Source organism: Seriola dumerili, unplaced genomic scaffold, assembly GCF_002260705.1.
Source record: "Seriola dumerili isolate Sdu_G_001 unplaced genomic scaffold, Sdu_1.0 BDQW01000468.1, whole genome shotgun sequence".
Taxonomy (NCBI): domain Eukaryota; kingdom Metazoa; phylum Chordata; class Actinopteri; order Carangiformes; family Carangidae; genus Seriola; species Seriola dumerili.
Window position 1 is genome coordinate 1,734,063 of NW_019174723.1, and position 24,149 is coordinate 1,758,211.

The window sequence follows — 24,149 nt, forward strand, 5'->3', positions numbered from 1 at the left end:
AAAATAATTACAGTCATAAAATGTAAAATGGATTTTGACAGAATTCCTCTACAAGCCCAGGGGCAACAAGAGGGAAGATGGAGGATATTGCACTTTAGTGGTAGAAAATTTGGGCTATAACAAATGTGTGCCTTGTGTAGGTTTTATTGAAGTCGTTATTTTTCCACTTACATGCTCCAAAAAAGCCGTTCATTCAGTAGAGTTGGTTTTATTTTTGAAAGTTGTAACCGGAAGTGTGACGTATTTCTTCTCCTTGATTACTCTTTTTTGATTCTCTATTCTTTGATTGATAGCTAACTGACAACATTATATTTTTGAAATGGTATTTTACATTTGCTTGTGTACTTGTTGTTGTCTGTTAGTGGTACCACCGATGCAAGGGTCGGAGGTAACATTGTTTTTTATTTTGAAACTATGCAGTCGGAAGTAATTTCTCTTCGTTCTTGACAGTGCTCGTCACTCATTGGCTAACGGCAAAATTTGAAATACAACGCGCTCAATGAAACTGTGGCTGCGGAAGGATGCGGATAAAGATAAAACAAGCTGGTCGCTAAACAAAAAAGAACAAGGAAAGTGTTTTCAGCTGAACATTACCGAAAGGATTTTACGCATTTCTCCGGAGTAGAAACGGTAGGTAACTACTGTCAGCTAAAGTTTGCTAACATGGGCGAGAGGACAAAAGTTAACGTTAGCAGCCAACGTTTGCCCTAACGTAACGGCCGTGTTATTTTTCAATGGTACACTTTAGCTAAGTGAGCGTAACGTTATTTACTGGAGATGTAGAACAGAAACAACAGAAACAGATTTTGACTTGATGGACTGCGGTGGCAAATGAATTGAAATTGAATTGAACGGTGGATTTAACTGGATTATTGGATATTTCGATAATTTGTTTGTGTTGCAGTTAAGTTTTAGGATAGCTTCTTAATATGTGTCTGAAAATCAGTTACACAATAGTTCCATATACAGTACTGTGCAAAGGTTTTAGGCATTATAATGCCATGAATAGTTTTCATTTATCAATTATAATACAACCTACAGTAAACAGAAAAAAACCCTAAAACAGATCAAAACTTGCGGTGACCACCCAATGCTCTTAAAACAGCACCAGTTTTTCAATATACTTAGGTAGGTTGTTCCAAGCATCTTAGAGAACTTGCCACAGATCTATGGATTAAGGCTGTCTCAGTGTCTTCTGTCTCTTCATGTAATCCCAGTCTGACTCCATGATGTTGAGATCAAGGCTCTGTGGAGATCAGACCATCTGTTACAGGGCTCCTTGTTCTTGTCTCTGTAGCTAGTTCAGTAAGACTGTATGTTTGGGGTTGTTGTCATGCTGCAGGATGAATCATCTTCACATCTAAATGTCTAAAACGTTTACACAGTATTGTTAATAGAACCACAACCCTTGTTATCCTATGAGTTAAATGTATTTAACTTACAATGCATATCTTTCAAGGGTCTTAAATCATAGAACATCATGGAGACTGCTGTGCTGAGCCTCCAGAGTTTATATGATAAGCTGAGGACGCAAATTGACGTCCTCAACGAGAACATTGAACCCAGTGAGTAGTTTATGTTTATTGGTTTTATCTTTACTTTGTATCATTTGAAACAAATGTAAGAGATCCCTATACAGACACCTGCCATTAACTATGTGCATCTCATTTCCCTAGATTTCATTCAGATGGCACAAAACTTTGATAATTGCCGTCGCAAATGGCTGAGGGCAGAGCAGGACCTAGGGTCTTGTAAAGAGATTCTCACCAAAACTGAGACAGAGAGGGGAGCCTTGGAGGTCAAACTGAAACATGCCCGCAACCAAGTAGATGTGGAGATCCGGCGCAGACAAAAGGCTGAGGCTGACTGCGAGAAGTTGGTATGTTGAATGAAATGGTGACCTCTGATTGCCGATATGTTCAGTCTTCAAGTAGTTTCTCATATGTGCGCCGCTTGTATTTCTATGATACAGGATCGTCAAATTCAGTTGATTCGGGACCTCCTGACCAGTGAAGGATCCACCAACAGCATCCAGCTGAGTGCAGAGCAGCGCTCAGCTCTGGCATTCCTGAACACAAACTGTCAGGCAGCAGCCAACCTGAATACTAGCCGGAGGTAAGAAACTCACAAATACAGGATGTTTTGTAGTTCCTACAGTATTTCCTTTTTCTGTCTGTGAAGAGCTTCGATGTTGTTTTTTTTTGTTTTTTTTAAACCTGCCATATTGGTGGTGTGCCCGCTGGTTTAGCTGTTTGAGCCATATGGTAAAATACAGAATACAACATTCATGGTGGTTCACCCCTGCGGGGGGGGGGGTTTCTCATTTACATGTAGGAACATCAAATGCTTGAGACTCAGATGCAACACAGCATTGTATTCACAAGCTGACTTTAAACTGGGGAAGTCATTTTCCCCATCTGTTATCGTCTCCATCTATTTATCACATGAATGCACTATTCCAACACGCTTTCAAATCACTCTGAGCTTTCATCTACATTTTTATCTTTATTTTTGAAAGGATGGAATAACAAATAAAATAGTCTGAAAAATGTTTTGAGTGGAGGCAAATGCATTGGACTTGATAATCCAAATCCTTAGTGTGAGAAACACTTCTGACTGGCTTAACATCTTTTCTGTTCCTTCTGACAGACTGATGACGATAGATGAGTCCGCCTCTATCTTGTCAGACATCAGCTATGACAAAACGGATGACTCTCTTGTAAGTACTTTACTTGTCAGCTTTATCAAGAGTTAAAGCAACTTGAATGTTCTGTAAAATAACCTTAAATTTGGAAATCTGATTCTGATGATGTGCTTGATCTGTGACAGGATTGGGACTCCTCCACTGTGAGGACGGTGCGACTTAAGAAACGAGAAAAAAGGGTACGTTAACCACATGTGGACTTTGTCTGTTTTAAACTTTGGATTTTGGAAGAATGGATTTATGTCCACTGGAGGTACAGATGTCATGTCTCCGATTTTGATTTCAGCGCTCTTCTAGAAATCATGTGGATGGTCCTCCAGTTGCCTCCAAAAGGTCCCGATCAACAGGCAGAACTTCAGAGAGGGTAGGGTTTTTGCTTCTGTCTGGATATCATCATCTCTTTTTAAATCACTCAATTATGTGATGTTGTGACACGCGAACACAATAGCTCCAAATGTATGAAGAGTGAAAATATGGCAACTATTCTACCAGCTTTGGCAACCAAAAGCAACCCTGTAACCAGTTACACCAATACAATACCAATACACATTTGGGCTCTGACATAGTTTGGCTGCATGTGGGTATTTTGACTACTTTAAACAAAAATTAAAAAAAATAATAATAATTGTGACAGGGAAATGAGACCCTGGTGACAAAGACCACAGTGACTGTCCCTGCAAATGGAGGACCTGTTGAGGCAGTTTCTACCATCGAGACGGTTCCTTACTGGACTCGCAGCAGGAGAAGGACTGGTAAGATATCTATTATGATGGAAAATATATCCTTAGATACTAATTCATACAAGGCTAATGGCACTCAGATCAAATTATCCTATTAATTCTCATCCATCTAACTCAGTTCTTGAGACAAAAGTGAAAAGTTGATTTAGGGCCAAGGGACCCAATTTCTTTCAGCCTGTTGAGGACAGATATATTGTACTTTTTTGCAGATAAAAATCCCGATTTGAAAACCATGTCATCACACGACACAATATGCAACAAAATCAAAAACATTATTTAATGGAGACTGTGTTTGTCTACATATTATTTGCAAAAATGCTCTTATAATTTTTATGGATATCTTCAATCTGAATATATATAGCTGCAGCTGTAGTGATTAGACAGTATATTTTCTGATAACTGCAGGATATTTATGGAAAGCAACACACAGGTATTGATTTCCTATCTTTCCTATTCAGCTGCCATGGAGTGGGACTCTGAATCTGTCAAGTCTGAAGATGTCTTCAAGCAGCCTGCCAACCCTGAGGGAGAGATAAGAGCCCAGCCGAGCACTCCGCAGAGCAATGGAGGTGTCCGTCTTCACGAGTTTGTCTCCAAAACGGTAAGAATGCCTCTTGTGGGAGAGAATTGCAAAGTCAATTAATCTAACCAGAAAAGCGCATTTTCTTTTAGGATTTAACAATATTTTTGCCAATAAGTTTGGTCAGACCCATCACTGAAGTTTAACTTATTTGTCAATCATCTATTTCCAGATCATATTTTTTTAGCCAAAGTACACTTATTGTTGTCTGTAAAGAAATGTATTGGCATCAGTATTGAATGATTTGAAACTGCTGCCGGTCCTTATATTTGCAGTGCATTTACTTTGGTTTATTTATAAAATAAAATAAAGTGTAATTTGTGGGTATAGCTGAATGCATACATACTGTAGCTGTGGACCTACAATATTTACCAGCCTCTTAAGTGATTTTTAATGTCTTTTATAGGTCATTAAGCCTGAATCCTGTGTGCCCTGTGGGAAGAGGATCAAGTTTGGCAAGATTTCACTCAAGTGCCGTGACTGCAGGGTGGTGTCGCACCCCGAGTGTCGTGAGCGTTGCCCTCTGCCATGCATCCCCAATCTGGGTGCCACACCGGTCAAAATCGGGGAGGTGTGTTAGAACATTTTCTCATGACTGATTTCGCTGTTGATACGCAGGCACATGTACAAGTTTTGTTTTATCTCTGAAATTTTATCACAGTGCGGAAAGTTTACCCCATTTCTCATTCATTGGCAGGGCGTGCTTGCAGACTATGTCCCCGACATGTCACCCATGATTCCTCCTCTCGTGGTCCACTGCATTAGTGAGATAGAGCAAAGAGGCCTGCATGAGGTGAGTGGTGTTTTCCTGTCCTAATAATATGCAGAAATGTGAGACTGTAAAGCCTCACGTTCCAGAAGTTATTTTTAATGTCTTCCCCTTAAGCTGCGACAGAGAGCTGTAACTAAGATTTAACAATCTGTTCCTGGGAGATTAAATTTGTAATTGAGCTGTGGAAGTCTCCCAAATCTGTTGGTGGCTGTGTGTCTTTGCTGCTGTCTCTTTTTCTGTTGTTTTCTGTTTTGCTTCTGTCTTACTTTCTCACTTTCTTTCTGAGATGGTCATGAAATGTTGCCTCAAATTTTCCACCTTTTCTGTTGATTTTTTGTAAAAGATGTCCTTGATCTTCATGGCTTTTAGCCATACAAACTGTTGATAAATGTAGATCTCACAAATATTTCTGTTTGAACCATTTAGGGATGAAGCTAGAGCCTCACTGTTAAATCAGTTATTCAATTGACAGAATTTTGTCATAGTAAAATGTGAGGATTCAATGCTCTTTTTGTTTTATCCCTTTTTGTTTTCTTTTTTTATCTGTATTATTTTTGGGGCATGTTATGCCTTTGTAAGTCTGACTCACCAGGTGTTAGTTGCAGGTATAAGCCTCATTGGCTGCGTGTCTCAAGTGTTTTTTTCCACCCCTCACACTTCCAACCTGTTATCATTTTCAAAATCCTCCCAAAATTACAAATTTAGGTTAAGATTTGGATCGTGCACTCACACAGTCCACATACATCGTTCACTGTTTTTGTGTTCTTTTCTTTACGGGGAATTAGCAATTTTAATGACAGTGCCTTCCTGTCCCTTTGCAAATGTTCCACTAAAACATCTGGACTTGAAAGAATACAACAATCATCTTAAATGTATCACCTTGGATTATGGGATGGTGTAAGTAGCCCTATTTGGGGGTAAGTTCAATGAAGAAAATGAAACAATACATTGTAAATAACTGTATTTCTTCCCTCTCAGGCTGGACTTTACCGTCTGTCCGGTGCAGATCGCACAGTGAAGGATCTGAAGGAGAAGTTCCTCCGCAGCAAAACCGTTCCCGTGCTGAGCAAGGTGGACGATATCCACGCCATCACTGGCCTCCTCAAGGACTTCCTGAGGAACCTCAAGGAGCCTCTTCTCACCTTCCGCCTGAACCGTCCCTTCATGGACGCAGCCGGTATGTGTGTGTGTGTGTGACTGTGTGTTAGAAAAGATGCTAGTCTTAGTAATGGCAGTTTCTGATTTGAGGACCACATAGCAAAAAGCACTGGTACACAAAATAAAAGAAATTTATAGTAGAACTTGAAATAACTACAGCTTTGTGTAACTTCTTAATAGACAGCAGAAATGTACCCAACAGACTCATTAAATGAAAGTTTCACAAGTGTTTTTACTTTGTTTTTGCAATTTGTTCTGGACAGTGATGGAAACCTCAGGCGAGAAGTTGCCTGGAATAAACAGAAAGATTGATCTTTCACTCTGTTAGCATTTTTAGTATTTGTTTATTACTTGAGTCAGATACATTTTCTTTCAAGTTGTTATGAAATTCACTCAAGCTGCCATTTCTTGGTCTCTGCTGACAAAATTGTTTTCTTTGTTGTCCCTTAGAGGTTTCAGATGATGACAACAGCATAGCTCTGATGTACCAAACCATTGGTGACCTGCCACAGCCCAACAGAGACACACTGGCTTTCTTAGTTCTTCACCTTCAGAGGTTGGCAGCTACTTTCCTCTAAATAACATACTAAAATGCCTAAGTGAGCTATGTTATGCATGTCCCAGTGCAGCCGATAAAAAGCATTCACTACACTTTGATGCCTTGTATGTTCCTGCTAGTCTCTGTGTAATTAACTTTTTAATTTTGCTGTGTCCTCTGAATTTAATTGAGTTAAATTGCTTTAGGCAAAAAATGTGCTCAGAATTTCATCAACAGCTCGACTTTATCTATTTTCCTGATTTTTAGACGGAGCAACTTTTTGTTTTCTTTGAAATTCAGTTATCTGTATTTAACCTAAAATACACTACAGATTGTGGCATTTTGATTTCATATATCTCAAATCGACATAATTAAATCTAAAATCTTTCAGAGTTGCTGACAGTTTGGACACAAAGATGGACATCCATAACCTGGCTAGAGTTTTTGGCCCAACTATTGTGGGTCATGCAGTTCCCAACCCAGACCCTATGACAATCCTACAGGACACCAAACGACAGCCTAAGGTAGGCCTCAACAGTTTGTCATGTCTGTTATATTTCTTCAGTTGTTAGTCTTATACTTCCCCATACACAGAAAATTTAAAAGTAGTCCTTATGATTTCAGCCTGAGTTAATTTGGAGACACTGTGGTTACCGTGGTAACAGCACGAAGGGTTTAATACCACAGGTCTCGGGATTCTGTGGGCAACAAACACTTGTTGAGCAGCTACTTTGTCAGAAATACAACTAAAGAGCCACTGGTGTATGTGTTTACAATTCAGCCAAACAGTTCATTAGATGAATAACTGGCCTTTTCCATTATGCCATGAGCAACAGTGATCTAAATTTCATGCTGGGCATGATGGGAGTAGTTTTTGACACAAACGCAGTGCACAGTAAAATGAGTTAGATAGCATGCTGAGGAGTTGGAGTTGTGTACCATTTTGCTGTGGCTGCTCCTTCTTGTTCCATTACTTCCCTCTAAAATGACCTGCTGTTGAGAAACCTAAAAAATGATGACTGGCTTGTTTTGTAGATGCCTTGTTAATGAACACTAGCTGTTTGCGCTCACCTGTCACAGATATATTGCGTTCCCTTTGACTGCTTCACCACGATAAAAGCTACCCAATATTTGGCCGGTGATTGCTTTTAATTTGAATGAATGTAAACAGTGAAGCTGGATAGCGTACGCTCATTGCTTCCTGTGAGTCCCTCGTGTTTGTTGAGGCAATTTGACTCCAGCACAGGAATGGGGGACTCTGCCAACAACAATGAAAACCAATAGAGAGGTAATTATAAAATGGAAATATATTGCATGGCTACAGCTGGAAATATGCACACAAAATGATCAATTTAATTGTTTTTTATGTGGAGTGTATACCACATGGCAAAACTGAAGTCTTAAAGTCAAGATGAGGATTTACTGTTTCAAAAAAGCATTATTGGATTGTTTTGTTTTGTTTTTCTTCTGAGTGATCAATAATTGTGATCACAATAAGTAGCAGAAAACTTTGGGCCTTTTTAAATTTTTCGTAAACCATCTTAATGTAAGAGACTGAGCTCCCATAGTTAGAAAGCACCAAAAATGTCTTTGCTATACAATATTACACTCCAGAAAATCATCACAAGACCATACACTTGATTTTTAATAATTCCCCTCTGTCTTGCTGAAGGCATCTTCGTAACCAGCGTGGCACTACTGGAAGAGGGATGAGGCAACACACTGAAATATCCCTGATCTTTTTCATTTTTACTTCATCCCTCTCTGTTCAGGTTGTGGAGCGTCTCTTGGCTCTGCCCGTGGGTTACTGGGGCCAGTTTGTGATGGCAGAAAATGAGCAGCCAAACTTGGACCATCTGATCATCGAGAACGCAAACTGCTATGCCACCCCTGAGAGAGGTACGGGCGCTCACTAAACTTTGTGTGTAGTTCTGCAGTGCTTGTATGAGTGTGGACAGTTGTTTACAAGTTGACATTTCATTGTAATGTTTGTACTGTTGCAGCGAGCATTCTGGGACCTCTGACTACTCCAGAGCACCATCTCAATAAAACCCCCTCCTCCAGCTCTTTGTCTCAGCGCATGAAGTCCACGCTGACACCCAGGTAAACACACAAGCACAGTCCCTTCCTCTTTGCTTAAACACTATTTTTTAAAATCAATGATCTAATAATTAATTTGCTTTAGAATGACTGTTGTTGTAAAAGTGAAAGTACTTTTTTTTTAATTTAGAGAAAAGCTGACTTGTTTGAACATCTTTCATATAAGTTAATCTACCATACATTATCTCATTACCCTTCAATCACACTGTTTTATTGACCATGACTCCTAATTTAATTAAATGTCATGTGCACTCCTTGTTGCAGATTTGGGAGCAAGAGCAAATCAGCAGTCGGATTCTCTCGCCAAGGAAAATTCTTTGCATCTCCGCTCCTCAAATAATCCAAAGATACACGCAACTTTTATTCATACTGCAATAACACATAACAAGGTACTGCCTTAATAACAGCTATAAACGCCTCCATCTTAGTCTTCCTCTGTATACTTATAATCGTTTAAATTTTTTTTAACCAAATAGTAGGTTTTTCCTATCTATGCACACTTGTGGCTTTAGAGGATGCTTTAGCTAAATATTTAACATGACACTCTCACATCCCATTATAACACATGAGAATGTACTGTTTATTTACTATGTTTGAGAAGTGTGATCATAGATGAAAATATGTACTGTATATGCACAGTTTTGTTGTGATGTGCTTCTAAATCTAATCATTTTTTTGGAGTTTTTCAACTCATGTGTCACTCAGAAGTTGAAGAGCTCATTCTTAGGCATTTCATTCTAAGTTGTAATTGAATGTCATTCTTGCTTGTGTTTATCTTTTAGTTTTGATGTTTGTATTTCATTTCTAATCCATGTTTAGAGTCACAAATGCCCTATCCTTTTTCATGTATTAACTACAGACAGTATTTATAAGACCTCAGTGGGAAGATCTTGGTCTTAATCTGTAAGATTTACAGGGCGTGATATTATTGGTGATCGTCATCAATCTCTTGAGAAAGGGGACATTTTTAAATCTTGCTGCCATTTTGTTTGACAGTGTATCATGCACTAACAGGGATAACCAAGAACATTGAAGCTCTGTGTAATGTTTGTACCATGGGAGGCAAAAGGTATTCCTTTGTAAGATTAGCCAGTTCAGTGACTGTGGCATTATTTGATTAACTATTAGTGCAAATTTTGTACACAAATACTCTTTAAAATTTCACTTATAAAATACATCCCTAACATTTACATAAACGTCTCCTGTCCTTTCTCTTAAATGCTTGGTGCTGTTTCCAAACCTTAACACCCTGAGTGCAAGGGAGACTGTGGTCCAGACGGTTAACACTAACTTTAATCTCCTGTTGTTTGAGGTTCTATTTTGACCTCAGCATGGCGTCTAGTTGCAATATATAAACTTCAAAAAACAACTCTACTGTAGATTTAGAAGTAAACTGTCAAAAGAAACTAGACTTTCTTTAGATTCTTGAAAAGGTTTCACCTCATCTAAGAGGCTTTTTCAGTTTTGACTCATTGGTTTTCAGAGAAATGTGGGTTTTCGATTTGTAAGTATGATGTTCACATTAGGACTGCACGATATGCAAAGTATTCATATTGCCATTATTTTTTGGAAGGTCGTTCAGTTGGAATGATCGTTTTTGCATTTCATTTTTCACTGATGATTTTTAAAAAATGAAGATGATGTTTGTTGGGGCTTGTTCCAAACAAGTAAGTCCCTTTACATCTGGAAAATAATTACATCTCAACAATGCACAACAATATAAATATCACATTTTAACTTTATCAAAAAAATTGCAGCTCCGGCAATTTGGGTATTGCACTCAGCCATATTGCGATTTCCATTATATTTTGATTAATTGTGCAACCCTAGTTCACATCAAAACATTTATAAGTCAGAAACTCATAATTACGATATGACATGAATGTGGCATTAAGCTCTAGATTCAAAAGATCCATTTACAACATTTATTTTATAGAATAAAATGACAAGTAGTAAATCACAACTACTCACTCAATTTGAAATATTCTTAGTTTTGTTGAGAACATTTAATGACCATTGGTGCAACAGATGAGAAAATATTCAACATCAAAATTTAGGCAATGGCCAGAGAAGAGGAGTGTTCTTGAGGTAGTTCTGGAAGGCTGGGTCAGACCCCCACTTCTTCATGGCCTGCTTCTCCAGGATGGGGATACCGCTGACGTAACGTAGCAGGAACCAGACGAAGAGAGGTGACGCCACACTCAGATACTGGGGACCCTGCATCACCGATGAGGCCGAGAGCCACAGGCCGGACCACTGCAGGATCTCTCCAAAGTAGTTAGGATGTCTGCTACAGGCCCAGAGTCCACTCTGGATGAACTTCCCCTGGGGGCACAAGAGTAAATTGGGCGGTACAGTTGTTACTCTCAGTGAATGAGGCATTAATGCAGTTTGGGCTTGCACAACATGTGGTCTGTTAACTTACAGCATTATCTGGGTCACTCTTGAAAAACCATTTCTGCTGGTCAGCAATAGCCTCGGTAGCGAAGCCAAGGCCCCATAAAGTCCAGCCAATGTAGTCCCTCGTTCCCAGAGGCACATCTCGCCTCTCACTGTTCAGCATGAGGGTGGGCAGGAGGGTCATAAATACCCACACAGCTGAGAGAAACAGGAAAGATAAATCATCTTCAAGCGGGCTTACCTTAATACCTCCATGAACTAAATGCATTTAACTTACAGTAACCAACAGCACCTGCCCTGAAAAAATGCATATAAAGAGCTAGAAACTAGACAGTGATTTATACAAGGCAGCCCTCCTTTCAGTTGGGTGCTGAGTTGGGTATTTACATCACTCCTAAGTACCTTGAATAGTCCAATATACAAAGAAAGTCCCTGGGCTGTCTCTGACATTGTTAAATCTGCGATCATGACCGTCCTTCAAGATCCGCATGAAGAGGAATGTACCCAGCCTGCAGAAAGAACACAGTTAAAATCCGTTCACATTAACCAAGGCATTATTCATTAACCTGAAAAGTTTCTCATTCATTAGTCTCTCCTCTGACCTTGCCAAGGACCCTCTATGACTGAACCTGCACAAAACCCAGAGGGTTTTAATGCAGGAGGATATAATCTTGGCATGCCTCTGTAGCAGTTTTATTGAACCGTGCAGGGGTGTCACTTCATATAACACCGGGGTTCAATACTGCCTTGCCTACCTGAGTCCCCATGCTGTCACCAACCCAGACTGCACCTTCTGACGGACATGACTGGCTCCTCCCCAGATACGACTCAAGTGGGCAAGTAGTATAAATGTGCCAGATCCTGGGAAAAAAAAAAAAAAAAAAAAAAAGAGAGAGAGAGAGGGGTAGAGAGAGAGAAGCTGCAGACTCAGGCTGGTTGGGACATGGACATGGCAGACAGCTCTTCTTGTTGCAGATTAAGGCGTGTTCAATAAATCTTTTACCCAGGATACTGCAGACGATTGGTTCCAAAGTTCAAGGGTAAGAATAACCAGGAGCGCAGAGCAGGGTGGAGAGCCAGAGGAGGACGAGTAAAAGAGAAGTGTCAAGGTGATTCATTTGAGAAATTATAAAGAAATCAGTCACTGGTGTCGACAGGTAAGCTACGCTGTTCTACCTGTAACAAATGATTAGTTAATTGATTGCATTTAAGCCAAGAGGCACCTTGTCCTGACAGATAGAATTAATTTCCAAATCTGTAACTTCCTCATTGGTTGTGTCTAAGTCATCACGGATGTCTATTGCATAATTAAAACTTGCAGGAAAGTTAGGACACAAGGGCTGCACCTAATGATTATTTTTATCATCAATTAATCTGCCAATTAATCATATAACTGTTTAATCGTTTGGTCTGTAAAATGTCTCCGTATAGGTAAAAATGTTCAGTCCAAGGCGGCACCTTTCCATGTTTTGTCCGACCAACACCCCATAACCCAAAGTTACACAGTTTACTGTCACACAAGACCAAAAAAAAAGAGACACATCCTCACAATTGAGAAACTGGAACAAGGTATCGTTAGGTAATTTATGCTTGAAAAATCATTAGGAATTATTATTTACAATCAAAATAGTGATGATAAATTTTCAATAAATTGCGTCAGCTCTTGAGGACACCAATAAATTAGGAATTCAAGAACATGCAGTAATTCTTCAACTACCAAAATATTTACTATTGTAAATGCTGTTGAACACAGTTTGTAACACGTTTATAATTGTTTTTACCAATGTAAACGTGAGACAAAATTACAATATGATTTTCTCAGTTAGCAGCGTACCAGTGTGCTTACAAGTGGAGAGACAGTTAATGTCAATTTCTTGTATGGGGCCCAAAAAAAACAGCCCTCACCCCCCTTTGATTCAGAGAGAAGGTCCCAGGTTTGCTATGTAAGCCCCTGCTGACACAGGACCATGAGGTCAAGCTGATTGGATCTATACTGCCGCCTCTTAAGCTGAAGGAGGAGCTCCAGGGCTGTTTCACAACAAAGCTCTTTTAGATAACACGACTTTTGTAATGATGATCATTCAACATCTAAATGCAATGCAAAGTTTAGTTTTTAATTTATCTTACAGCCCCACAGCAGCTGAATTGCGGTTAATTAACTTTCCTCCAGGCCGTTTAAATGTGATTCGCTGTTCTGTCACGTCGAGTTTACACCAATTTATTTCTGCTGAATAACTCTCCAGACTTCAAAACCAGTCAGAACATGGCCGCAAGTCAACATTAACAAATGGAAATGCGAAATGCTCGTCAATTTTTTTTTGTTTGTTTCTTTTTACATTACCTGCCAAATCATAAAACTTCTCGGTTCTGAAAGCTGAGGCCAGAGCCCAGCCGGCCCACTGGATGCCCAGGTCAGTGACGGCACATTTGGCCAAAGTGCTCCCCATGATCAGCTCCTGCAGCCCGGCGAGCAGCACAGGAATCTGATGGTTTGTCATCGGACCACTCCTCCTACACCCAAAGAAATATAAACAGTCTGGGCAAAGTTCACCGCTGCCATACTACTACACAGGAAGTGGCTTGATCGCAGGGAACTCTGGGTATTGTAGTTATTAGAGGATTAGAAGCAAGGAGTGTCCACGGGTCACAGAGAGGCAGTGGCTGAATACAACTGTGCATTTCCTTACTCTTCTGCTGCTTGTACTTTACTTGAGTAACACAGTTTTCGACTGCTTTAGATGTCTACTCAGTGCCTGAGCAAATATTGATCCTTTAACTTAATCAAAGTAACAATACGACAGTGTGAAATAGGCAACTCCATTACAAGTAAAAGTCATACTTTGAAAGTGTTGCTTCAGTAAAGGTGCGTAAGTGTCGTTATTGGACTGCACTCAGGAGTAGAAAACAACAATGATAATAATGTAAGTGGTCATATAGTATGATAATAATGATGATAATAATAATGATAACGATGATAACTTTATTTGTATAGCACCTTTAAAAACAGAGTTTACAAAGGGCCTTGACAACTAAACAGAGGAAACAACAACAACAATATGACAACAGGGCAGAAATGAGGTAAAGCTAGAGAGAAAAGACATACAATACAATATACTTCAATATAAATAAAATCAGTTGAAGAGAGTAAAGCCGGTAAAAAACAATAAAAGGACAATAAAAAGATGACATCCCATAAAAGCAAGTCTATAAAAATGGGTTATATAGTATTATGAGTAATATATTGCATTTTAATGTTGTGTTGGATGTGCATGTCAGTACTACTTACACTAAAACTCCCACAATAATAACAATTATAGTATAGTGAGGAGAAGGTGCAGGTGTTTTGCTTTAAAACACTTTATTCAGTGTGCAGCATTAAGGACAAATACTGGGTGGTCTGAAGGTGTTATTGTCAGTGTACAATATTCACTATAGAGTCCAGAGCTCTGGATGTTGAAGAAGATAGAGAGTCTTAAGTAAGAAAAATGTTATATTGTCTTAATTTTGTTACGATGATTAAATAGTATCCTAATGTTGAAATTGCTTTCAGGGAAAATGTATTTGATCTGTAAATTCCTCACGCTTAACTTAACAATTGTGGTTTCACAGGCCAGTGTTGTAATGTATCTTGTCCTCTCTGTTTCCCTTCATAATCAGGAATAAACACAAACAAGACGAAACATGACGGACAGCACGAGTCCAAAAGGCAATTCTGGTGACTTTGCGAAAAAAGTCCAAAGACAGCTGAGCAGAGGCAAAGAAAAGGTAATAGTCTGCAGGATCTTGTTTCCCATATAACAAGAGAAAGAAGAAATAACCTCTTAATAGCTGTTGCTTTGAGATATGTGCTTTTTCTGCAGGTGCTGCAAAGGCTGGGAAAGACTGTGGAGACCAGAGACGACCACTTTGACCGTTTTCAACAGCAGTTTAATGACCAGCAGGTAATCATCCTCCTGCTTTATTAAAGAATGAGAAGTATGGACTGTGTTTAGGACTTTCCTTTTGTGTGTTTAGTTGGACAGTTGAAACAGATTTAAGGCTGTGAAGAAATTGATTTTTGACTGTGTATGTTAACACTGGGATGATTTATCATCTTTTAGCCAGTGACTCTAACATCATAAAACTAATAAATGTAAAGACTGGCAATCATACGGACCTCTTGTCTGTTTGCAGACTGATGGGAACCGGATGTACAAGGACTTGAGGAATTACATTAACGCAGTCAGAGGTGAAACATGCTTTTTGCTCGTAGATGCTGCAGACTTATTTATGTCCTCTTCAGTCCTCATGAATACAGTCCTGCTTCTTCCCAGACATGCGTGAAGCATCGCGGCGCCTTTCCCAGTCTCTGTTTGATGTTTATGAAACCGACTGGGCCGGGGAGGAGGACCTGGGAGCCATTGTAGAGGTCAGAACCAGTATGATCATCAGTGATAGTATAAACTCTCTCACTGCATGCTCTACCACTGCACAGTTTTGTCTTACAAGTACAAAAGCAAGCAAGCAAGATTCACACATCACCAAGGGACCAACCCCTCCCCTTCTTTTCCACCCTCTCTTCATACATAATTAATGCAATATTTATGCTGCGCCTTTTAATAAGGGGGAAGATCTCATGTGGAATGACTACGAGGTGAAGCTATTAGACCAGGCCGTACGCACAATGGAGTCCTACGTGAGCCAGTTCCCAGATGTCAGGGTAAGGAAAGAGGAACCATGTATGCACGCAAACATAACATGAATACACAGACAGACAAAAAGTCCTGAGAGGAAACACACACACAGACAGACACACACACACACAGACACACACAAAAACAACAAATACAAGCACACAGGAAGTTCACACAGAGACATGCACACACACAGATAGTACATCTGGATTTTTTTCATTCTGTAGGAGAAAATTGCCAAGAGGGGAAGAAAACTGGTGGACTACGACTCTTCCCGTCACCACCTGGAGGCACTGCAGACTGCCAAGAAGAGGGATGATATCAAGATAAACAAGGTCATTAAAAATGACACACATGTCTTGTTTACACTCTGTATTATAACCTTCATTTGTTCAAAAATACGCATTACAGTTAAGTCAGTTTCTCATTCTGCAGGCTGAGGAAGAGATGAATTATGCCAAAAGTGTCTATGACGGCATCAACAGTGATCTCAAAGAAGAGCTGCCTGTGTTCTATGACAGGTCTGATGGAATATTTTTATTGCTGTATGATTTGTGTGAATTTTCAGGGTTTTTTTTTTTAAGTGTGTGTTTGTCAATGTTTTTCTCCTTTAGCCGTATCGGATGCTACGTGTCCGTCTTCTCTGCCATGTCAAATCTACGAGACATCTTCTACAAGGAAATGTGCACGGTATGTTTAGATCTGTGTTGGTTGAGCAGCTACATTCAGCTGGCACACAGTATTTATTGTTATGAAATTCTATTTTGTCTATGCATCTCCTCTTTTAGCTCAATCTTGATCTACAGAATGTGATAAAGGAGCTGCAGGCTCAGCATCCAGACAAAGCGTTTTCTGTGAGGGGACTGCAGCCGTAAGTTCCTCTTTTCTTTTTTTTTGGGGGGTGGGGGGGTTCAAAGGAATTGTTCGCCACAAAATTATATCAGTACAGTTTAAGCTCAAGTATACTTCATAGATCATGATGAAAAGTCTTTTCTTAGCCTTTTTGCCAAAAGAATTTAATGTCAGTGATCCAAAATGTTTTGTGGCCAAACACTTTTCTTCCATTGCCTTGGTTGCTTCAGATCCCACACCACTGAGTCATCTGACAAACTGCTTTCTTGTAAACTTTTATTTTGGGATGAATCTCAAAATTTGAACCGTGTCCTTGCTTTTTTCCCTGATATTATCCTGCTAAATGTTGCAGTTATGGCTCCCTGAGAAGACGAACACTGATGTCCCCTAAGGCCTGGAAAGCGAGCTTCTCTGAGTTTCACAGGAGCTACAATCCTAAAGCTGGCCAGAGGTTTAGTTTCAGGTCCCCAGAAAAACCTCGCCGCGGCACTCTGTCCAGAGAGAGCAGCACCCTGGCAGTCTCCCCACAATCTGCAACTCTGGAGAGCCACACCCCCGAGCACAGCGACCCGGACGCCGAATCGAGCCACAGTGAGATCTACAGCTGTCCCACAGAAGAGGGCGGTGCAGCGGGGACGGGTGGAAACGAGCTGAAGTCAGGAGAAGACGGCAATCAGGTGGAAGAGGAGAAGGGCGTGAAAGGAGAGCAGTCTGAACCAAAGCCTCCTGCAGAATCTGATGATAAGGCTGAGAAAGCTTCAGCGAGCGAGAGCAGCTCTGAACTTAACAACTCCTGCGATTCGGAGAGCTTGGAGCTGAAGCTGTCTGCTTTAGACAACGGCCCACTGCACATTGAAGAAAGAGAAGACAACCAGGTACTCCTCGACACTCAAAGAGCAAACGGACTGGATAATGGTGAAGTTTCTGGGTTTAAGTCTGAGGTCCTGGGCATTCCTCACAAGGTTTGTCATCTGATCAGCTGAAGCACAGTGCTGCAGGCCTCTCCTATGTATTTTCCACCATTTTGTGCCATGATTCTCCTTTTTTTCTTACAATTTTTGCTCTTTTCTTTGTGTCCTATCTAGGATGCTCCTGCAGAAAAACAGGCGCCCCTAGACTCCAAAAGCACAGTGGTTTAAGGTTTTCACACTTTGATATAAGTTTTGTCTTTCATGCATACAACTTCTCTCATATTATCATTCCTGTTCTCTCTTTGTCTGGTGTTTCTGTGCTTAACTGAGGTTTTTGTCATAAATCTGTGTTTGCCAGAACAGAAGAGACTGAAGTCAACAGCTGCACAAGAGAAAAAATGTGGAGACAGCTGCACTGAAATCCTCCAGCTGGTGACACGACGGATGTTCAGTGCATTGATTTGTTGCTGTTATTTATCTTTTATTGGAATCAATTGTAAATACACTCTACAATGTCTTTGGGTTAAACTTTTTAATATTTTTGTTTAATGTTAAAAGCACCCGTTTCATTATATCCTATACCAAACAGGTACATTTTAAAATCAAAGTATTTCTTTTATGTGTATAATGTTGCAAACATAAATGCACTATTAGGTTTACATGGTTAGAAAACTTAGAAAACCAACTGACTACAACATGAACACAAAGATGTACTGAGCTGTGGTCTCAGTTTCATGAGGAACGGAACTAAACTCTGTTGCCATTGACCAAAAGACTGAAACTAAACAGTAGCATCACTGATTTTCTTGTATTTTCCTTTTACTTTTTTGAATTTTCCTCTACTTTTTTTATCCGATTTTGATGGCAGGGATTCAACAGGGATTCATTTTCATTCATGTGAAATTCATTTTAGTTTGAATTATAAATTTGAACCTTTCTACTCATAAAACGGGAATCTATTAATTAGCTGTGCACTTCGAAGATAAAAATTAACACGGTTATCTTTTCTTAATCTCATTTACACTCAAGTTATTTCTCTACAGTTTATTTAATTGTAATTATTTAATGAGTATGCACATCTAAAGCTAAGATATGTGGGAATTATTATGAAATTTGTACACAACAAATAATAAAAAAGCATTTAATTAAAACTTTGTCTCAATAGCTGCATTTGTTTCTCTCAAAATGGACGTTTTAAGTGATAAGGACAAAAAGTCTCACTGAGCGTAATGGAAAAGTTGAGAGATAAAGCTGTCGAAAAAGATATTGTGGAATTCCAGAGTTAAAATATTTGATTTAGTGATGATGAATCGTTTGATAATAGAGATGTCAGTTTATACTGGATAAATTTGATAATGCATAAAGTGGAGTTTTTTTGCCTATGCTTCAGTTTGTGTAGGAATAAGAAGTTAGATGTGAACTTCCTAAAATGTGTTGTGGTCAATTGGCTAAAATGTCTTACTTATACACATAAAGACCACTCCTTGCTGAAACATGCTTTTAAAAATATGAACAACAACCTTCTGTGATATGAACTCTGTGCTAGTTGTCAAAGCTTGAGAGCCAACATATTTGTGTAGGAGTGCAGACTATGGGTGGACTGGAAAATAGTTTTATGTTATTTACAAAAACAGACAGGAAAGAGACTTTGTATTGTGACTGAGCAATAATAAAATCTATGCATGTTTTTATGGGGACTCAGTGAGGGCAGTCAGCAGGGAGTCAGCACTGGGGCTCATTCTGAAGGAACGATGAAGATGTCCAGCTCAATATGGCTAATGTTTTTTGACTTCTTTGAAAAGACACCCCACTGATTTTACACACAAAGATCAATTTATTCAACTCGAGGAGTACATCTTATCAAGATCAAATGCAACAGCCCAGGGGTCCCCAGATCCTGAGGGGTCCCAAAAAACCACAGCTTCATCCATCTTCACCTGTTTAGGTAATTTATTTAGTTAATTTATTTGCACCACAAAGTACAATATCAACTAAGGTGGCAGTTTAAGGTTTTAATGCCTTCAATTATATGGCCTGCAGTTAGTTTGATAACATACAAACACTGAGAAGGTGATAGCTTTTGTCTGACTTTACAGTGTGAATGTATGGCTACTTATTGGCCTGTATTGATCTAGAAAATATACCAATAGAAAAGATTAGCTTATTCATTTTTGGCCAATACTAGTGAGGGAGTCAGTGGGGGCATTTTTTTTGCCCAGGGGCCCTTTAAGAGATTGATCAGTCCATGGAAACAAGCAGCTGCAGCTCTGTCTGTTCCACATTTAAACTCAGCAGTGATATCTTGCTCATAGACGATCTTTGACGGAGAAGGGGGAGGAAAGGGAGGGGTCGGAAATCGAGAGCGTGTCCTGCATGACTCACGAGTGCTGGGGGAAGAAGTAGAACTACTTACTGTGTTTCACAGACGCAATTTTGGACGCCTGAGCGGAGTCACAGGGAGTTTAAATTTCAAACTTCAGTTAGCAGTGTGCGTTAGTTTTCTCCACCTTAGAAGTTAGCTTGGGGAAAAGTTTTATTATCTAGGTTAGTGAGACGCCCCGCTGCGCCCAGGTAAGCTCACAGCACAGCTGTGATGAACAATGTCTGATTGTTTGTTCAGTGTTTGAGAATCATGGAAGAGTTTTTAGCTCACATGTCGTAATTTTCCCGGGGTCGCTTTCTCAGACAAGCTAAGTTTATGAGAACATGCGGGTGAAAGAGTTTGTGTTTCTTAAAAAGGTCAGAGTGACCTGTTTACTAAGAAGACAAAGGAGCAGCTGAAAAATTAAATATGTCGGTAACAATGGAGGAAATGTGTTAACCAGCTGTTTTCCATGTTCAAATAAAAACATTTAGGTTATTGTGACATGGTTGGAAAACGTCAGGGCTGCACCTATTTTCACTGTAGATAAAACTTCCTACTATTCTTTGCTCATCATCTAACAATTATTTTCTCGATAAATCATACATTTTTTTGTCCAAAAAATGTCTGTTAAAATTTCCCACAGCCCAAGGTAATCTATTTCATTCGCTTGTTTTATTCGACAAAAAGTCCAAAACCCAAAAATGTTTACTGTTTACTGTTTACTGTCACATATGACATGCAAGTGCATTAAATTGTCAAATCATAGGAAGCTATAATCTGTGAATGTTTGGAATTTTTGCTTCTAAAGTGACTAAAATGATTAACCAATCATCAAAATAGTTCTTGATTAATTTTTTGACAGTAGACCAGTCAATTAATCGAGTAACTCTGAAACGTTATTGTTGAAATGCAGGGAGATATTGTTGTCTTTATTTGTTAGTTTTAACAATTTTTGTGTTTTTCTTACAGGTCGGCAGTGAGTTAAAAAGCAACCATGAACAGTAAGTGCACATTTGATCAATAATAACAGCGCTGATTTATTTGTATGACTGCACCCAAAAGCTCCCAAAGGCCCAGGCTCATTCATCAACTGGTTGTCCTGTTTATGAATTAAAGGAGAATATTTGCAAAGATGATTATTTATTGTTTTAAGACCTTTATTATTATAGTTTGTATTGTGCGCATGTGCATATATTTCTAAATACTGCAGTTTTTAAAAAAATTCTAATTACTTAACAGTAATTGACAAACATAAAACCGTGGGCCCAGTATTGGTATTCCAGCACAGGAGTGTTAGATAAGATAAGATGAGATAAGATCAAATAGATGGCATTAAGCTTAGTTAAGAGAGAAAAAAATACATTGTCAGTGTATTTACATGAGGTGTACTATTGCACATTGTTCACATGAAGTGTAGTCTTGTACATACATCGAGCATCGGTGAGAGAAAAAGTTGGTGTTACAAAGAAATATTGCACATATTACTGTCCATTGGTGTTTGTGCAGTACCCAGTGGGTTGTTGTGAGCAGTGCTCGTTTACAGTCTGACAGCAGCAGGAAGTAAAGACCTGCAGTATCGCTCCTTTGAACACCGTGGGTGGAGCTGCCGACCGCTGAAGGCGCCGCTCGGTGCTGTCAGAGTCTCATGCAGGGGGTGGGAGACTTTCTCCCCTCAGGATGAAAGCTTGGCCAACATTTTCTCTGTCCCACCACCTCCACTGTATCCGGGGGGCATCCCAGGACTCCGTCCTGCCCTCTTGACCAGTTTATTCAGTCTCTTCCTGTCTGCTGTCGAGATACTGCTGCCCCAAGAGAACACTCCGAGGTCTGAGTCTCCTCAGCGGATGAAGTCTCCTCAGCGGATGAAGTCTCCTCTGGCCTTTCTTGCATAGTGTATTAGCATTGTCCGTCCAAAGTCTACACTCTGAAATTCACACGTGGGTGGGTGGGTGGTGTTTGGCCCCAGGGGCATCTATCACCAGCTCTTTGGTTTTTCCATTGTTTATTTGGAGGCAGTTCCAGTGACACCAGCCCACAAAGTCCTGGGTTAGTCTCCTATACTGCTCATCAGCTCCATCAGTGATGTAGCCAACATTAGCGGAGTAATCTGAGAACTTCTGCAGATGACAGTTTGATGAGTGATGTATAAAGTCCGGTGTAGAGGATAAACAGGAAGGAGGCCAGGACTGTCCCTAGTCAGACGCACAGTCCTTAAACCCCTTCATACTGTGGTCTGTTTGTCTCATCCAAATGGTGAGGCAGCGATCTACCACCACACAATGCATCTTCTCCCTCAGTAGTAAGGTTAGTATGGTGTTGAATGCACCGGCGAAGTCGAACAATATGATTCTCACAGTAGATCCAGGGTCTTTCACATGGAGAAGGATCTGTAAAGAAGGTGGATGTTGGCATTGGCTACACCGATGCCTCACTGATGTGCGAACTGCAGCAGGTCTAAGAATAGGTGCACCGGAGGGCGGAGGTAGGTCAGGACCTGGCCTTCATCAGGTGAGAAGTCAGTGTCACCCGCCTGTAGCTGTGTAGTTCCTTCAGGTGTGATTTCTTTAGTACTGGTAGCACGCAGGAAGTCTTGCACAAGAATGACACTCTCACCATTTTCAGGCTCTGGTTGAAGATGAACTGGAACATCCCACACAGCTGGTCCACACAGGACTAGGCACAGGGATGGGCGAGGGGGTGGGGGGGTGAAGACTGCTTGTTGTATTTTGGGGAGTGAGGAAGTGCACAGGAAATATGGTAGTCACTAGGACAGAGCAGGGTAGCTGTCTGGGTCAACAGGGACCCAACAACAGATTTTTTTCCCCCAGACCTCCCAGGAGGTAAATCTGGCTCTAAAGATTTCTGAAGCTAGATTTTGGTTGTTTTCCAGCAAAGTAATACATACATTTACCAGAGCACTTAAGTCAAATTTTGAGGTAGTTGTACTTCAGCAGATTAATCAATAATGAAAATAATCATTAGTTGAAGCCCAATTAATCATTTGGTCTGGAAAACATCAGCAAACAGTGAAAAATGTGGCGATGTCTTGTTTAATTCAACCAACAGTCAAAAACAACAGTCGTGTAAAACCAAGAAAAGCTGCAAATTATTACATTTGAGGGCTTTGATGTTTGGCTTTTTTTTTTACTTAATTGCAGATTCTTTTTCTGTCAGCAGTCGACTAATTAATGTTGTTTTGCAGGTCTGTTGCGGATAATACTTGTGTACTTCTGCTTTAGTCACATTTTAACATGAAGACTAGTTTTTATAGCGTGATGTTGTTACTTTTACTCAAATTAAAAGATCTCAGCACTTCCTCTGCCACTGGTGTGTTCTCTGATTAAGTCATTGCATCACAGAGGATTCGGAAATAAATCGGAGGTTGACAGCTTTGTTTCAGTTTCAGCCCTTAATAATCAGATTACTGTGTCACAACACTTAATATCTCCCCTCCACCCCAGCAGCTATGCAGTTATACCATTCTCTTCTAGCGGCACACACACACACACACACAAACAAACACAAACACACACTGTGGGCTGTAGATAAGAGCCCTGTGACATTTTTAACATGCTTTTTGATCTTCCAGGTTCAGATATGGTGCCTTTAACAACAGACTCTACAGCTGCAACTGTGAGGCAGAGTAAGTACACTGTGTTTTTAAGATCCTTCGTGAATGTACTCACTTGGCTTTGAATGCTGTAGCTAACCAGTATTCTGATATAATCTTGATAGTTTGTGCTGTTTTATCAACACATACTCTATATTGCTTGTGGTTTTTTTTTTTTTTTTTTTTCAGCTTCAAATATGGAGCCTTTGACATCACATCCCACACAAGCAGACACCACCATGATTCAGGGTAACTCCTAACCTCTTTTGTTTTTATGTTGTGAGACATGACATTTCAGTTTCATGACAGTTTATTTCCTCTCAGTAGAAAACATTGTCATGAGTTTTCCACTTTGTCTGTTACCTGCCACCAGTGGTTTAAAAACTAATCTACTTGTTTTGTTTTCTCAGTGGTAACGACAGCAGTCCCCACGAGTTCAGACTCGGCGGTAATTGCAGGTAACTGTCCGTAGTTCATCCTGAATTTTATCTGTGACATTGTGAAGTCTTACAACAGCATTTTTTTTTTTTTTTCCCCCCCAGTGGTTATCGTTCTCATCCTGGTGACAGTAGCTGTCCTGGGCTTCCTGCTTTACCGGTATCTCTGCCACAATAAAGGGGACTACAGGACGACAGGGGAGCTGGCTCCAGGAGAGGACCCCGACGAGGAGTACAGTAACCAGGCAGCGAGTGAAAAGAAGGAATACTTCATCTGAACGTAGTGCATGACTTGCAGGTTGTGAGTGG

General features: G+C 40.0%; 3 protein-coding genes across 8 annotated transcripts; 2 read left to right on the top strand and 1 right to left on the bottom strand.

Moving 5' to 3' along the window:
* The first annotated feature begins 505 nt into the window (after positions 1 to 505).
* racgap1 (Rac GTPase activating protein 1) lies at positions 506 to 9,049 on the top strand. The gene is made up of 17 exons (XM_022763316.1): positions 506 to 630; positions 1,460 to 1,565; positions 1,677 to 1,879; positions 1,973 to 2,115; positions 2,650 to 2,719; positions 2,830 to 2,883; positions 2,991 to 3,068; positions 3,339 to 3,456; positions 3,903 to 4,045; positions 4,431 to 4,595; positions 4,722 to 4,817; positions 5,775 to 5,973; positions 6,405 to 6,510; positions 6,884 to 7,016; positions 8,265 to 8,391; positions 8,496 to 8,595; positions 8,857 to 9,049. The coding sequence occupies exons 2-17, from the start codon at positions 1,481 to 1,483 to the stop codon at positions 8,930 to 8,932; spliced, it is 1,896 nt and encodes a 631-aa protein (XP_022619037.1). The 5' UTR covers positions 506 to 630; positions 1,460 to 1,480; the 3' UTR covers positions 8,933 to 9,049.
* Positions 9,050 to 10,286: 1,237 nt separating this feature from the next.
* Positions 10,287 to 13,536, bottom strand: LOC111235078. Its single transcript, XM_022763396.1, has 5 exons — positions 13,334 to 13,536; positions 11,748 to 11,853; positions 11,395 to 11,501; positions 11,018 to 11,190; positions 10,287 to 10,917 (listed from the first exon to the last, which is right to left on the bottom strand). The coding sequence occupies exons 1-5, from the start codon at positions 13,488 to 13,490 to the stop codon at positions 10,639 to 10,641; spliced, it is 822 nt and encodes a 273-aa protein (XP_022619117.1). The 5' UTR covers positions 13,491 to 13,536; the 3' UTR covers positions 10,287 to 10,638.
* Positions 11,877 to 18,573, top strand: LOC111235077 (bridging integrator 2-like). 6 transcript variants are annotated; one of them, XM_022763392.1, is made up of 13 exons: positions 11,877 to 12,032; positions 14,650 to 14,757; positions 14,853 to 14,933; positions 15,166 to 15,220; positions 15,306 to 15,400; positions 15,596 to 15,691; positions 15,893 to 16,000; positions 16,101 to 16,186; positions 16,280 to 16,355; positions 16,454 to 16,536; positions 16,870 to 17,479; positions 17,603 to 17,657; positions 17,787 to 18,573. In XM_022763392.1, exons 2-12 carry the CDS (start codon positions 14,674 to 14,676, stop codon positions 17,654 to 17,656), a joined length of 1,428 nt encoding a protein of 475 aa, XP_022619113.1. In that variant the 5' UTR covers positions 11,877 to 12,032; positions 14,650 to 14,673; the 3' UTR covers position 17,657; positions 17,787 to 18,573. The 6 variants fall into 6 exon arrangements, with proteins under 6 accessions (XP_022619113.1, XP_022619111.1, XP_022619110.1 ...); XM_022763390.1 differs by having other exon boundaries at positions 12,025 to 12,101; XM_022763389.1 differs by lacking the exon at positions 11,877 to 12,032 and adding an exon at positions 12,042 to 12,149.
* Positions 18,574 to 24,149: the final 5,576 nt, after the last annotated feature.